Here is a 16,396-nt window from a genome sequence, read left to right on the forward strand (position 1 = left end):
GTGCATTATTTTCAATGTCAAAATTTATTTTATTTTTCTCAGTAACTTGTAACAGATAATTAACAATAAATACAAAAATGATTTTGAAATTAAGGGGAGTACAAGTACAAACCACCATAAAAAGAAAATACTCAACCTCAACATTTGACATAAGTAAAGTACTTGAGTAAAATAACCCCTAAGTGAGGTCACTAAGACAAAACTGAGAAATATCTTGGAGCTTTTTTTCTGATCCGCATTCTGGAGACTGAAATCACACTTATTTAAGATACTGTAGAGATCTCATCTTTTGATCAGAGTAAGATAGAGATGAGTTTTTTGCTCCTGAGGCCAATATGAGAAAACTGAGACATATTTGAGAAGAATCATGAGATCCCAGGAGTCACAGCTGAGTTTTCTTTGAGCTCTTTCTCTGATCTCATGGTCCAATGTTCAGGAGACTTAAATTAGACTTATTTAAGATCAGTTAGAGATCTCTTGTTTTGATCAGAGTTAGACATAAATGAGATTTTATATGGTTGTTTCTCCAGAGATGAATTTGAGAAGTGGGAGAAAAGGCCTTTGGTCTCACCTTGGTATTAAAAGCAGCTCATTTGTGTCTAGGAGAAAAGAAGGAAACAACTATGAGATCTCATCTTGAATTTTGCTTTCCTATGGGGAGCTCTTGCTGGATTTGAACCCCACTCTTGCTGTTCAAAGGGCAACAACACTGCCGCTGCACCATCCAGCTAAAATAGTGAAGGACTTATTGTCTTTAAATAGAGTACAATTTTCCTTTACTTAAGAGGAGAAATACCATATCCACATTTAAAGTCCTCAAAACTCTACTCAAGTAAAAGGTATAAAAGTATTCCATAGTGAATGTACTTAGGTATCAGAAGTAAAAGTGCTTATTCTGTATGTCAGATAGATCTTGTATCTCAGTTCTTGCGTGCATTTGGTCCTTAATGAATTAATCTCTAAACGTCATGTCAAAGTATTGGGTGTTCCAGTTATGCTGGCTGTGACTACCTTAGCCAATTGGAAAGCATGACATTTGAATATCAAAATGTATTTTATTTTTCTCAGTAACTTGTAACAGATAATTAACAATAAATACAATAAGGATTTGAAATTAAGGGGAGTAAAAGTACAAACTCCCATAAAAAGAAAATACACAACCTCAACATTTGACGTGAGTAAAGTACTTTTAGATAACCCCTAAGTGGGGTCAAAAATATCTTGGAGCTTTTTTTCTGATCCACATTCTGGACTGAAATTACACTTATTTAAGATACTATAGAGATCTCATCTTTTGATTAGAGTAAGACAGAGTTGAGTTTTTTGCTCCTGAGCCTAAAATGAGAAAACTGAGACATATTAGAGATGAATCATGAGATCCCAGGAGTCATAGCTGAGTTTTCTTTGAGCTCTTTCTCTGATCTCATGGTCCAATGTTCAGGAGACTTAAATCACTTATTTAAGATCAGATAGAGATCTCTTGTTTTGATCAGAGTCAGACATAAATGAGATTTTAAATGGTTGTTTCTCCTGAGAGGAATTTGAGAAGTTGGAGAAAAGGCCTTTGGTCTCACCTTGGTATTAAAAGCAGCTCATTTGTGTCTAGGGGAAAAGAAGGAAACAACTATGAGATCTCATCTTGGATTTTGCTTTCCTATGGGGTGTCTTCTTACACTAGACACTGATTGGTTTGTAAACAGTTCTGTGGGTAGCTTTGACAAGAATGAATGAATGAGGAACTAACAGATGCAAATCGTTGCCACTATGTTGTTAATTTTTTGGCATTAGCATTTTACTGGCACGACCAACTTAACTTAAGTCTAGTTTTAATTCGCCAAATAAAAGTCCTCATTTTGCGAATATTATATTGTCACCGCCGGCAAGAAAGGAGAAGACAGCTAGCAATCCTTCCGCACCTCTGTTTGAAGAGAGACCAAAGAGGCAAGTTTGCTTCTATAGTGGCAGTGTAATGTTTAGCCCCATGGTGGAAGGAGGAGACATGGACTCAGGAGTTCTTCACTTGGTACTTCAGTTTATTTCTTCACCAGTCACAAGGAAAGTGCAGTAGTGCAAGGGTGAATTATTGCACAAAATAAATCAAAAAATTAAAAAACAAATAACAAGAAAACTAAGTACAAACTATTCAAATTATCATCGCAAACTGATATTAAACAACACAAAAACTTATAGGCCTAATAGGCCCTGACTATTGGGCTGTAGCACATGCACCATTCCCGTCCAAAGCTGTTCTGCCCAGAGGAGCCTCTGCCTCCTTCCTTTAAACAGGAAAGCCTCCTACCTGAGAACAGGTGAATGGAACATGCAAACATTTAGATGACCTTGGGGTAACCCCAATAACCTTCTTGAAATTAACTGTGTATGTGTTGTATTTATCTAATCATAATTTCTACTCTTTCCACTAGTGCTTAAATGAACTTAAATGAAATGACATGAAATGACTAGCCATGTGTCCACTGATGCTAGCCAACATGCTAATTGTAATGCTAATGCTAACAGTAATGCTTAGATCCATTTAATGGCTAACAGGCCTATGAAAATGCCCATGCGAAGGTTAGCTTAGCATGCTAATACCAATGCTACAACTGGCTTAAATGAAGGCATGGGGTAGCCCCATGACAGGCAGTCTGTTTCAAAAGACGAGTTGTTAGAGGTGATTTATAATTGTGTCCTCATTTCAATGTATTTCTCTGTGTATCTGTTTGTTTCCAGTTTACACAGGAACCTTCCTGTAAATGGTCTGAAAGCCCGAACCATCCAAAAAATGCTTTGACACTAGAAACGAACTGGATCATGGTTCAGTTGATCCAGACCGAGACCACCTTTCTTTTCTGATCAAATTTTGTCTGTTTGGTCCAGACTGTGGCCATTTGAGCTCTTGATACTGACTTTTCGCCTCACCCTGGTCTTACTATCAGTATTATTAATGGCAGAAAACCCCCTCTCACACTCAGATGAGGTGGGAAGGTATGTCCTACTTACTATACAAAGCTTTTCCAGTGTTTTGCCTTATCTTAAATAGATCATGGCAATTCAACCCGGAGAGTGAATGGGACTATTTTTTTTTTCTGGTTCTGGAGTTATCTAGAGCTCCTGTATTATCACTGTGGCATTAGAGGGCTAAAGCTAACACCTCGATAATTCTACATCCACGAATAGTCTTGAAAGTCACTCTTTCTGTGAAAGAATGAGAAAAGGTGCTTTATGGCCTAAAACCATGTTTGAGTTAAAGTTTATGATTTTGCACCGCCACACAGTCAATAGTGATGACAAGAATAGCATACAGACTGCATTAATCATTCATATAAAGAATAACAGAAATGCATAGCCAATAATTCAGAGTGCCCCCGTAAAAAGAAAAAAAAATTACAAATCATTTTTTTTAGGGGAACATGGCTTAGAGCCAAGCTCCCGCAGGTTGGTTTCCTTCTAGTTCGCACCCTGTCTATTCCAAAGGCCACACCCAAAGGAAGGGTGAAAAGCCTGAGGTCATAGAGAGGGACCAGATACTGTAAAATGTACAAATGGAGATAAAGGTGCACACTTTTACTCAAAGGCATGGTTTTGCACTCGGTTGTACACATCAAAACTGACTGTAGTTGTGAGTGAGTGTTTGAGGGAGAAGCCCTATTTCAGCATGCTTTCTCACCTCTGTACGTCTGGCCAATCGCTGTGTGCAGTGGTTGTGCTTGTCATATTGTTGGTTTTTGAAAGTTACAAAAATTGTGAAATGCAAACCCCGTGTTTCTAATATTGGAAAAGGTGTGGGTGTTTTAGACGCTGTTCAACCATGTGACAAGCACTTCATCTGAAGCATACTGACGCCACCTTAAGAACAATTTATGACCAGCACCATCTGTTAGTCAGAATCATTTCAAATAACTAATAAATTAATTACTGGAATGGTAAAATTTAAAAATTCAGATCCAGTTATTATTCTTGCTAAAACAAACTGAAGTATTGGCAAGTTTAAAGTAGTAATATTGTCAACAGTTGAAAATGACATGCCCAGTATTGGGGTATATTTCTTTACTCAGTGTCTACACCATGTAATCTGCACTGTAGAGTTTGCATCCATTAAATTATATTTAAAGAGACATTATTGGGAATTTGTCTTGGTAACAGTTTTGCAGGAAACCGAACAACTCATTTAACAAAACAAGCTCAAGTGCTGTCTCACATTATACAAGGTCAACAGAACGCCACTTTCATCACATGGGAACACTTGAGGACATTTAGCGTAGTGTCAACTGTATATCACCCTGGGGTTTTAGAGCCATTCAATTACTGCTGCAAAGCTAACATGCAAAGAGGACGAGACGTCCCTGAGCCAGCACACCATACTCACAACTCTCCTGCTACTATAGCTAACATTACAACAACAGCAGCACAAACTAGATGGTAAGCTGAATGTCCGTGGGCAAGTCATTTAATGTTACTTGACACACAAATAATGGCTTTAATAGGGTTATGTGGCGGGGTGTGGGCCACTTTGTTTGTTTCCAATTTACAGAGCCATGGGCTGTGTACAAACACCAGATTTTTTTTCAGTGCGCACACAGAACAGACAGCTAGTTGACCGTGAGGAAATAAGTTTGGGCATCCCATTTTTAAAGGTTTGTCGATTTCAATCTTGATAAATGACAGGAGTAATGCAACAAACAATAAGGATAAGTGTTTGCCTACAACAGGTAATGCAGTAATGTGGTCAATTGGCCTATGTATATATTTTTTCATATTAGTGCAGTTGCCATGTGAGAGTGCTGATAGTCACAACAGCAAAAAATTATGTTAATTTTTATTGTGAGTATAACAGTATTTTTTTTTATTCATGTCATTCTACTCATGTCCAAACAACTGAAAACATGGAAGACGCAGAGAAAGAGAGAAGGGGACTTCAGTTTAGTTTTCACTATTTCACTATTCCTGTAAATACAAACAACATAATAAATATTACTAATATGCAGTATATCAAAAGTATAGCTATCTGTGAAGACCAACTTGTTCTTGCATACTGTTTAAATGCTAACAATTTACAGAGTTGCCAGGATATTAGATACACCTTGCATTGTAATTGGTAAAGGCAAAAACCAACTAATTACACAGCCATGCTCCACCTACACAGGTGTTGTCACTTACTGTACTTTGCCTAATTATACCTCTTCTCAGGACTGTGTTGGCATTTAAAGACTGACATCTCCCTGACACACTATCTTTTTGCACTTGTTTAGATGAGACAACTTGCACATCATCATAACCTTTACTTAAGTATATGTGACAACTTAATATTTCAAGTTGTCACAGCATGAAAAGCACAGGTGAAACCAATGGGACTAGTTTATTTAAATGGAATGCAGTCATGTTTAATGTTTTCAGCTACACCTGCATGTTCCCTGCTATGTCAAGCCAACATGTCTGCTGTGAAAATGATTTATTAGTACATGCCATTTGGTGACAAATATCATTTCATATCATATTAATTTACATTGGGTGAAATATTCAAACCCAACACTTCATGTTTTTACAGATGCACCATTCCATCTAAACAAAATATTCTGGGTGTTTTGAATGTCATTTAATCCTAAAATACTGACATAGTTCATATCTTAGGGAACTTTGGGCTCTTCACTATAATTTATATATAGATTTTTAAAGTTCTATGGGATTGAACACAGTTTGGGAGCACTGAATGAGTTAATGAATAATGCAGCAACTGTTGCTTGTTAAGGAGTTAATATGAGCTTGGGTATGAGTATCCAACATATTGGTCCAATGCATTTGCATGTAGCCTTTGTGTCTTTTCTTTTGTCATTTTCTTGTAAAATACTGATAAAAGCCCCCAAATGTATTTATATAGGTTACCTTGAAAAAAACAGTTTTGTCTTGATAGTAATAAAAACAACATTTGAAATGAATATGAACTGAGTGAAATATGATTGGAGACAGAGTTGAGCAAGGAGATCAAAATAGTAAATGACAAGTAGAGACCCAGTGAATTAAAGAAAATAAAGTACAGAGAGCCAGAGAGAGACTGAGAGAAAGCAGAGGTGACGCAGAGAGGCAAATAAAGAGAGACAGAAAGAAAGAATATGAGAGAGAGGGAGATGGAGAGAGCGAGAGAGAGCGAGAGAGAGAGAGACCATTGGTGCCGCAGCGGGACCGACTGTCACACGGACTGTTAGGGGTCCTTACCGGAGAGAGCAGCCGCTGCTCGCCGTTTACCGATAGACACACCGGTGGAGAAACACAGAGGAGCAATAAAGAAGGAAAAGAGTAACGCAAGGAGAAGAGAAGAAGAAGAAACAAGGGGAATCGTTATTTTTGCCGTGGCTGCTGTCGCCTGTGTGCCATCACCTCCACCGGACAGGATATACTGTCCCCATCATCACCACTCCTCCTCATCATCTAGACCTCTCCTCCTCTTCCTCCTTTCCTTCATCACTATGCCTGGTTGGCGGAGGAACCTCACTTTCTGTCTGCAACGGATGCACGAGGAAGGTAGGCAAAACAAATTAATGTGAGCTTGTGTTTGCGCTTGCACGTGAGTACGTGGGAGTGTGTATTTTCAGGGGGGTTTCTTGCTGCTTAAATTTGTTCTGAAATGCGAGCAGTTTGTTTCTGGAGACACTTTGAATCTTTCTAGTTTCTGCTTCATGTGTTTAGTTTTCTGGATCATTGGAAGTGCGTGCGCGCGCGCGCGCGTTTTTTGCGCATGTGTTCTGTGGACTGATTGATAATCACCTGCAGCTTTGGTAATTGTGTCTGTGAGTGTGTAGCCTATATGTGTGCGTGGACACGCTTGGTCTGCTGGAGCCGCGCGCTCTGCGCACACGTGTCACCACGGGTTTGTTCCGTCGTTTCACCAGAGATTGCGCGAGGCTACTGATGCTGACAGGTCAGGGTGCGTGTGCGTGCGTGTTTGTGTGAGTAAGAGAGGGAGAGAGGCTGTGTGTTGGTCCTGCAGCATGAACGCAGGAGGAAGCTGACAGTGATGATGTTGGTCAGCTACAGTGTGCACGTGCGTCCGTGTTTGTTAGCAGCGTGTGCAGCTGAGAAAGTGTCGCATGTGAAACGGACATAGTGGTGACAATGTATGGATGAGTGAGAATGTTCTTGTACCTTTATTCTTGACACTGTTTCTGTAGTTTAAGGTCATTTGTGAATGAAGAGTTGAAGTTAAACTGCTGGGGGCAAGATTACTACAAACTAGGCTCTTCGGATTTTGTTATGTGTGTGTATGTATGTGTATATGTATGTATGTATGTATGTATGTGTGTGTGTATGTATATATATATATATATATATATATATATATATATAAAATGATATATGAATAATAAATCAAAAATAAATATGAATGTGGTTTACAACACTTAAAAAATATTTAGAACAGCCACTGATTGATATTTCTCCTTTTTTTTTTTTTTTTTTTTTTTTAAGTTTGCCTTTAATTAAACAATAAGTATGTACATTGAAATATGTTTTTCTTTCTGGCCATTAAGACATCTGTTACCAAAGCAATTTCAATATGGTGATTGTGATGGGACAAAATCATTGTGCAAAATACATTTCAAAGTTTATCTACTGTTGAATAGAAGAGCATTGTCCAAAGTAACAGTTTAAGTATTTAAGTCCCTCTTTGTGTTACTTGACCTCCACTGCAGCTCAGGAAGGCAAGTTTATTAGCACATTTGCCAACAAGGCAATTCAAAATGACACTTAAATACAGTTAAAAAGAGTTGAATAGAAAATAAAAATAAGATTTTAAAAAAGAGAAAGTTACAGTGGGGTCTAAGAAATAAATCAAAAGCCTTAAATTGGATGACCTGCGGTCACAAGGGTTGTGAGATCTTGTGCCACAATGTGACAATATTTCTCATCAGGAGAAAAAGTCTCGCATGACTCAGGCACTTGACATTTTTCACATGCTGTCACGCCACATGTCAATTTTCTCATGCATGGACTCATTGTCTCCACCCAGCTGGTGACACTGGCGTACACCACAATAGTAATTAAGTTAACCCCTCACGCTGTCACAGCCAGTGGTAATGTCACTGGTAGAGTTTTGCAATTTAAACATCTAAAAACGGGGCACAAACTTGATCTGTTTGGGGCTATGAGCTGCACTTAATTGAAGGTGCTGAAGTTAACGTGTGGATTAGTGGTGAGGTTTGCTCTTTCCTCTTAACATGACAGTGTTACTGTCATCAAATCCAAGTCTATTAAGAAATGGTTTTCAGAGCTTAGTGTGGAAGAACTGGCCTGCATAGAGCGCCAACTATAGCCCCATCCAATACCTTCAGGATGAACTGGAAAGCTGACTGCGAGCCAGGCCTTATCTCTCAACAAAAGTGACCGACCTCATTAATGCTCTTGTGGCTGAATGTGAGCAAATCCCTGCAGCCAGGTTCCAAAATCTGGTGGAAAGCCTGAAACCAGATGAGTGAATGCTTTTATACCAGCAGTTTAATTGTTTTGGAATGAGGGTGTGCACATTGTAACACTATTAATATAGAATACCTATAACAGAGGACTAGTGGTTTTAATGGCCATGTGATAATGGTAATATAGCATTAAATTAGGTAGAGATGTTGTGTAAATGACTGAAGTTGCTTCTTTTACTGAAACAGTTAAAGGGATTTATTCCCAAACAAACCTTACTCCAGGAATTGTTTCTTTCAGAAGAAACACTGTAACATAACCATTGCAACAACTCTGACTGGGGATAAAAAGTTTCTGGAATTTCAACGACAATACTCTCCAAAGTTAACACCAAGACTGGTAGTCTAGCACAACCTCAATAAATGCGGAAACTGATGGAACTCACATCTATCAGAAAATTATTGCCAAATAAATGCATATTACTTAACTAAGACAACTATACAATTCCCATTCAAAACTCTAAATGGGAACAAGATCAGTGTGTGTGGTCACACAGCAGACACTCACCTACAAGCCACCTGGCACTTTCCACCTATTAATCACTTTTGGCACAGAGTCACTGATTAACTTACACACATACTATGCTGCCACATCTCTCTTACTCCACAATTCTGTATACTAGGTGACTAGGCATCTCATAGCGCTTCCTCACCACCTTTAGTGAATACCAAAAGTGGAAATTCAAAACCAACACAAATGCAGCTCAATGGAAAAACTATTTTACTGGAACACATAACAATGGAAAGTTGTCTGTTTATGCAATGTTTTGTTGTTAGCCATTTTTCTTTCTCCTCCTCTTTTACATATCTCCTGACTGTTTGTCATACTGGAACTGCAATATACCCTATACATCTTTCCATTGTCCACTCACCCCCATCCTACCTATTAAGCCCACTGGATGGGTGGCCCACGATGGCCCAGTGGGGCTTTTGAGACTCCAGGCAGATGGATGCAGAAGCCCAGGGAACAAGGGCGAACACAAGTGGCTCCGAGATTAATTGACAAATGATCAAACTGAAATCTAACTAAGACCCCCTCCTGAGGGTTTGGGGGCTATTCAAGGTTTGACACGAGACCAAGATTAGGCCAGCACCCTCACCTAAATCCTCTGCAAAGAGCAATCAATAGACCTCCCTGATCCAGCCTCTGTTCCCCTTCTGAGATTACCTTTGCACTCATCCCCTCTGTGGCTGTAGTGTGTCACAACCTGGCTCCACAGTAAGTGACAAAAGTGGGGAAACGACACAGTCTGAAAATAATAATAGATATTTTAATAAGTAAATTAAGCAAAATGTACAATTGGAGGTGTCTGTCAGATCAGTATGTATGCAGTGTATGTGTGAGTGGAGTGTATGGGTGTCAAACACAAAGAACCAAATAAAACAAAATCAGTTGGCAGGCCAGGAGAAGAGGGAGTCAAATCATCAAAAAGGCTCCTTTTATAGCCACCTGAGCCCCGCCTGCTCAGGTGTGTTGCATCTCACACCAGGTATCAACTCCACCCACCAATTACCTGCAAGACACAGCAAGATACAAACAACAAGAGAGGGCCCAAACCTGGGGCCGTCACAAGAGGTAGACTGGGTCTTGGCAGCTATCTCTCTCAATTGGAAGTCTCCCTCCCAGCCTACTACAACTTACTCTCTCTCCTATTCATAATTTTCATGTGATGTCAGATTCCAAGGAAAACGCTCCCCGGGAGGGCAAAAAAAACGTTTTCCGCTGCCTGCCAACCAGGAAGCAAGTGATACACTGCTTTGAGTTTGTTACTTTTGCATTGCCAAAACGCTGGATGTTTTTTGTGCTTTTGCATTCACTAATCGACGAGGAGACAAACCTGTGCTGTGTTAGGTGAGGGATTCCCCACAAGGTCAACGTAACCGTTACCACAGTTGAGTGCTGGCAGGAACCGGCAGTGGGTGCTGTATATGGATCCCAAGTGCCCATCATTTGCAGTTTGTGTCCATATCTATGTTTTTCGTGAGTTGAGAGGTGATACAAAGAAAACTTTGCGGCATCTCTATGAGGGAATAAGGTGTGATCTGCTATCCTGGTGTGTTGTTTTGTCCTCCGGGGTCACCGCGCATGTCACATGACTGAAAACTATGAATAGCTTATGTATGTCTTTGCTCTCCTCCTCTTTTATTTCCCCCCTTCTCCTTTCTTCTCTCTACAGTTCCCACACATTTACACACACTCTCTCACACACACAGTCACCAGTTGTTGCCGTTAGTCTTACTATTATGTTGTAATGTCTTAGTGATGTGATGCAATGATGATGATGACACATGTGTGGTGTCAAATATGTGTTCTGTTGTTCTCTGCCAATGTTCACTTGTTGTATTGCGGATCACCAATAAAGACCAAAGGTGATCCATTCCATCATTGTTACAGAAAGTGTGAGAGCTCCTCATGTGTACTAGCAGACTATGTACCCTATAACCCTGTAAGGATGTTTATCTTCTGATTGAAAATCCTCTGCATGTTTTCTTAATCTGTAAGTGTGTGTGTGTAAGAGAGAGAAAGAGAGGCAGTGCATGGCTAAGTGAGAATAGGTGTATGGATGTAGACTTTGTGTGTGTTATGTGTAAGGCCAATATTTATATGTGCGACTAAGCGGAAAAAGTGTTTGCTCAAGATGAGTGTGTGTGTGAGAGAGAGAGAGATGGAGCAACATAGAACAAGAATGATGTTTGTTTATGATGTGTGTTTGTGTGAGAGACGGTGAAAGACACAGCGAGAAGTGCTAGACATGGAGAGAGATGGTGCGAGAATTGTGTTTGCTCATGGTGTGTGTGTGTGTGTGTGTGTGTGTGTGTGTGTGTGTGTGTGTGTGTGTGTGTGTGTGAGAGATGCAGCTTTTGAATTAGTATGCTGGATACACAGTGACCCTGCTGTCCAATGATAACTGCCTTATGGACACATGAATGGTTGTTTGAGGCCCCTAATTGTACCAGTCCTTCAATTTTAATGGGGGTCACTTGAAAGAATGCACTTGCAGGTGAGTACATCCTCTCATATAGTACCACATGTACTGAACCCCAGCTGTTGAACTAGTGAATTTATCATATACATTTGCAAAAAATAAAAGAGATACATTACTAAATTGGTATGAAGATCGATTTAGCAGTATTTGAAGAGAGATGAGAGGGATGTCCCCCCCCCTTTTTAACCTGATGTGTGCTGTATATTGATAAATTGTATCAATACACAGCACAGTTAGGGGTGAAGGTGGAGTTATGTGGGGTAACCCATTAGTGTTTGTCCATTCAGACTTTGAAGTCTATGTGCATTAGCTGTTCTTTACATTAAATGACTACTGTAGAGTGTTTAGCAACCTACTTAAAAAATGTAATTAATTACTCATTACTAATTATTACTCATCAGAAATAGCAATCAGTATTAGTTAAATTACTTATTATACCAATGCACTGCAAAACAAAAATTAGGTAGATAGACAGATAATAAAAATGTTGACAGAGAGAGAAAAAGATGGATCATAATCTCTTCTTTTCTACATAAAACATGTTGCATTGTGTGTTCGGGTATGTTCATGTTTGTGTGTATAAAACATTGGGTTACATTGTTTGTGTGTGGGTGTGTGCAGTTAAAAGGAAATGACCACTGTGTAATGCATTTACAAGTAGCTTTGCCACCCCCATCTAACAGTTGTTTGATCAAAACGCCATTCGCCGGTTGAAGGACATGTTATGGATAAGCAAGCCTGAGTGTGTGTGTGTGTGAGAGACAGGAAAGAGAGAGAGAGAATGTTTGTGCGTGTAACACTCATCCATCATGCAGACAGTGTGGTGAAATTTAAGGGTACAAATAATGACCTGCATGATTTGCATGAAAGATGGGGAGAAAGAGGACAAAAAGGCAAATTAAAAGCGAGACTGAGTCAGCGAGACCTAAGAGAGAGAGAGCCATAAGAGAGAAACAGATAAAAACAGAGGAGAGTGTGAAGGAGAATGATAGAAGGCCCGGTTTCTAGTCCTTATCAGTTGAAGGAGGAGATCCCATTAATCACGAGACTAGAAGATCAAATAATGTGCTGGTTAGTGGAGAGCAAGCCTGCGATTGTATGTGTGGGTGTGTAATAAACTGTGTGTGATTTAGCTCCAACCCCAAAAACCTCTTTTAATAAGGCTTAGTTGTGTTATCGCTGATGCACGGGGAGAGGAGTGAGAAGACGAGAAGAGGAGGAGGTCAGAGGAGGAGACAGGAGAGGATCAAGGAGGAGGAGCGCAAAGACATGAGTCAGAGAGCAGTACACATCACTGAAGGTGCTACTGGCAACATTTAACATCAGTACACCATTAGTGTGTTTATTTATAGGCATTAGTATAATTACCAAATTAGACTATTGGTGTGAAAATAAGCTGTGTCTACTGGCTTCTACTCTGTAAGAAGGAAGGCCAAACCATTTATTTTTATGTATTTACCAGTCATTTTTCATTTATTATTGTGGGGAAATTACACATTTTTAATGTTAATGTGTCCCAGGAAGTAGAGCAGATTACCCACGAATCAAAAATTTGACAGTTCAATCCAAACACGAAAGTGTCCTTGGGTAAAACACTGAACCTCAGATTGCTCCTGATGGTCAGCTGGCACCTTGCTCGTTAAGCCTAGTTCACAGTACATGATTTTAAGCCGGATTTGCCAGTTGGCGTGCTCCACGACCGTCAGGCTGTGATCGGGGGTAAATCAGTGATCGATCAGCGCTCAACAGTTGTTATTTGTGAACTAATCAATGATGCATCAGAACGGCTCTCCAACGCATCGCTGACCGATCGCCGTAGCCAGCCAGCATGCTAAATATCTGGAGGAGTCAGCCGACTCAACATCCACATCCAGCCAATGAGAGCAGACAGCTGGCAGAGCAGGCAGCTACTTTTTCACTGCAAAACACTTTTTACTCACTTCTAACTCTCTCTGTAGCTCAGTCAATCCCTGCTACCTGCGTGTGCTAATCCATTCTTTCACCAATAGTCTTTTTAATTGCTATCTTTATAATTTTCCGTTTCACATTTCACCTGTGTTTTCTTAAAAAAAACGTTGTTTGAAGACCTGTCGTCGGGTGACAGCCATTGTCAGCTCGTGTAGTGTGACCCCCTGTCACCGATCAGTCATGTAGTGTGAACGTCACAATGACTTCAAGACTCCTGTCACAAGACGGCAAGTTGTGTAGTGTAAACCGCACGGTGATCAGCCAACGCTGAAAGTCGTGTAGTCCGCACAAGTCTTTAGCCTTTAGCCATGTATACATGTGTGGGTGAAAAAGAGGCAAACTCGAAAGCAGTTTGGCTAAAATAATGAATGGCTGTATAAGCAGAGTCCATTTACCATTAATACTGCTGACCTGGTCACTCCACAGTTCACTGGCTAATTGAAAAATGGCGGATGGAGGAATCATGAGAAATCACACTTTATCATCAGTTTTGCTTGATAAGTCAAATCATTAAGTTATTCAACAGAAATCAACAACAACAATGTCAAATAATTTATTTCAGCAAAAATGCCAAACAGAGTATTTGATGCTTCTCTGTGTTTTACATCATTAGAAATATTAATATATTCGAGTTTGTGTGACAGTTTATAGACAAAATGAATAATTAACAACTGTATTCAGAAACCAAAAAATTGACAGTTTAATCAATAATAAAAATAATTCTAGTTGTGGTGCTAAAGAGCGCTGAACACTACAGTGCCCTTGAGCCTCAGTAGCTGTTGACTATAGAGAAGAGGCTCTTGACCTTTCATCCATGATCATGAGTTTTGTTTTATCAATGCAGTACTACTTGTGTGTTATGGTGATTCAAGTAAGAGTTTAATTTCCATCCAGGCCCTGAAAGTGCTCTGTCAATGTAAAACAGGACAGGCCAGCTGATATAACCCCTCCTTCTTTAGGACTGTATAATCACTGGTGTTAGACAGGTCTCATTTGTTTACAGTAATTGTACCTTAGCATATGACAATCAAATTTCAATGATGTAATGATCTCCGAAAATTCCACATATGGCTGCGCCTTGGTAGCCAAATGGTTACAGGGCATGCCATATAGCAACATCGCCTGTTCGACTCCATCCAACCTTTCTTGCATGTCACGCCCCTCTCCTTCCCCCCATTTCCTGTCTCTTCACCCTCACTGTCCAGTAAAGGCAAACTTCTGCTGAAAAGGTCATGTCCACAACGATCAAGTTGAAGTGTTGTTGAGCGAGACACAGAACTCAAAACTGCTCAGTGATTGTGAACTACTTTCAGTAAGAGAATCTTCTACATATTGGCTAGGAAAGCAAGCAGGTTCATTTATACTTTACTTTAAATGAAACATTGCAAGACATTACAAACAGACAAATGTTCTTGACTGCAACAAAAACAGGAGACACACAGGTAACTAAATGACAGCTAACTAAATAACAAAGTAATTTATTTAAAACAAAATGAGCAAAATCAACAAAATTGCAAGCGGTAATATCAATATTGTAGGGAGTGGTCAGTATTCGGAATCTGTAAAGTCAGTAGTGCATGAATGTTGTGCGGTAAGGAAATCAAAAGTATTCAGTGCGTGATATGTGACATGAGGAGATCTGCCCATGGACCAGCTGCTGCTCTGACTTGCATGCATGGGATGCTAGGATATGTATGGTAAATGGACTGTACTTTATATAAAGTCATTTTACAATCCATGTGAACTACTCATTGTATATTTGTACACTGATGGCACAACCTTCTTTTCTTCTTGGCACTTTGACCAGAAGAGGCAGGGATTAAACCACTGACCTTCCTATTAGTGGGCAACCCGTGCTACTTCCTGAGCCACAGCCTCTCAGTTCTTGTTCATTAGTAATACAATGATGTTTCAGCTCGTAGCTGCACTCTGTTCTGACTCTGCCCCCGAACCAGCAGAGAGCACAGCTCAGAACCTGCCATGTGGAGGTAGCCTCAGGCACATGGTTTCATTATTTTTGTCCTTGTAGTGTCTCGTCGGTGAGACAGCATTTTGAGAGCAACTTGTGTCCCTGAATTTCCTGAATATTAGCACTGGACATAAGACCAGAGGGAATTGTTCAAATGTGTAATTAGCTCTCAGCTTGCATGAGGTCAAGGACAATGTGTAAGAGAAGAAGCTCAAATGTGCTTATTTCAGTGTGTAAATTTTGACTGATCTCTTCTTTCAGTGCATTTGTGAAAATCAGCTCTCCAACCCTGGCAGTGTACCTGATTGATCTACAGATAATTCCACAGGCAAATGACCCAGGTAAACAACAAATAAGTTGTTTGCCAGTGTGTTCTAAAATGACCAACAAGACTGCTACAAAAATGACATTTTCTGATCTGCCATCCAAATGGTTATGATCTAGTTAAGGGATGATGATCAATAGTGTCATGTGACCAGACCAATCTTTTTTTCAGAACTACAAGAAGACACTTGTCAGGATAACGGAAACCTATGATGTTTTACACCAGCGATTTACGAACACAATTCCATAAAGTTGGTGAACTTGCAAATTTAGACTATCGTATTGAACTCTGCCTGGTAAATGCCAGTGCCTAAACTTTATAACAGAGGTTTTCCTTTAATAAAAGTCTGTGGACTCTAAGCCCAAGTCGAGGTAACCCTGATGACATCTTTTCATTATTTTCACAGACTTTGGGGAGTCCTAGCCGAAAAAAAATGCCGCTACACATTAGGCCATAAAAAGTATAACTTATTGTTATGGTGAAATTTTACACCACTTTAGGCAATGTTGATCATTTCACAGTGCTCTTGCTTGTTACAATAGCAGCATGTCAGTGTTTAGGTTAAGTTATTGATTGAATTGTATGGTTCAAGGGTTAGAAAACAAATGTAAGTGACTTTTAGTGTCAATTGTTGTACAATTCAATGTACGAGTCGTAATCTTATTTGTAGTCAATGTATCTATAAAAT

At 39.7% G+C, this 16,396-nt stretch overlaps 1 protein-coding gene and 2 long non-coding RNA genes across 3 annotated transcripts in view; all 3 read left to right on the plus strand.

The window, feature by feature from the left end:
• The first annotated feature begins 4,316 nt into the window (after window positions 1-4,316).
• Window positions 4,317-5,757, plus strand: LOC123986997. Its single transcript, XR_006829036.1, has 3 exons — window positions 4,317-4,419; window positions 4,532-4,634; window positions 4,891-5,757. It is a non-coding gene; the product is annotated as an uncharacterized LOC123986997 (long non-coding RNA).
• A 416-nt stretch (window positions 5,758-6,173) lies between these two features.
• Window positions 6,174-16,396, plus strand: part of grip2b (glutamate receptor interacting protein 2b) — a 338,124-nt gene continuing 327,901 nt past the window's right edge. The window contains exon 1 of the mRNA XM_046075485.1: window positions 6,174-6,516. Within this exon, the coding sequence (XP_045931441.1) occupies window positions 6,462-6,516 (55 nt within the window). The 5' untranslated portion in view covers window positions 6,174-6,461. The remainder of the gene's footprint in view (window positions 6,517-16,396) is intronic.
• LOC123986995 lies at window positions 6,807-16,073 on the plus strand. Its single transcript, XR_006829034.1, has 3 exons — window positions 6,807-6,913; window positions 15,645-15,724; window positions 15,880-16,073. It is a non-coding gene; the product is annotated as an uncharacterized LOC123986995 (long non-coding RNA).

Source organism: Micropterus dolomieu, linkage group LG18, assembly GCF_021292245.1.
Source record: "Micropterus dolomieu isolate WLL.071019.BEF.003 ecotype Adirondacks linkage group LG18, ASM2129224v1, whole genome shotgun sequence".
NCBI lineage: Eukaryota > Metazoa > Chordata > Actinopteri > Centrarchiformes > Centrarchidae > Micropterus > Micropterus dolomieu.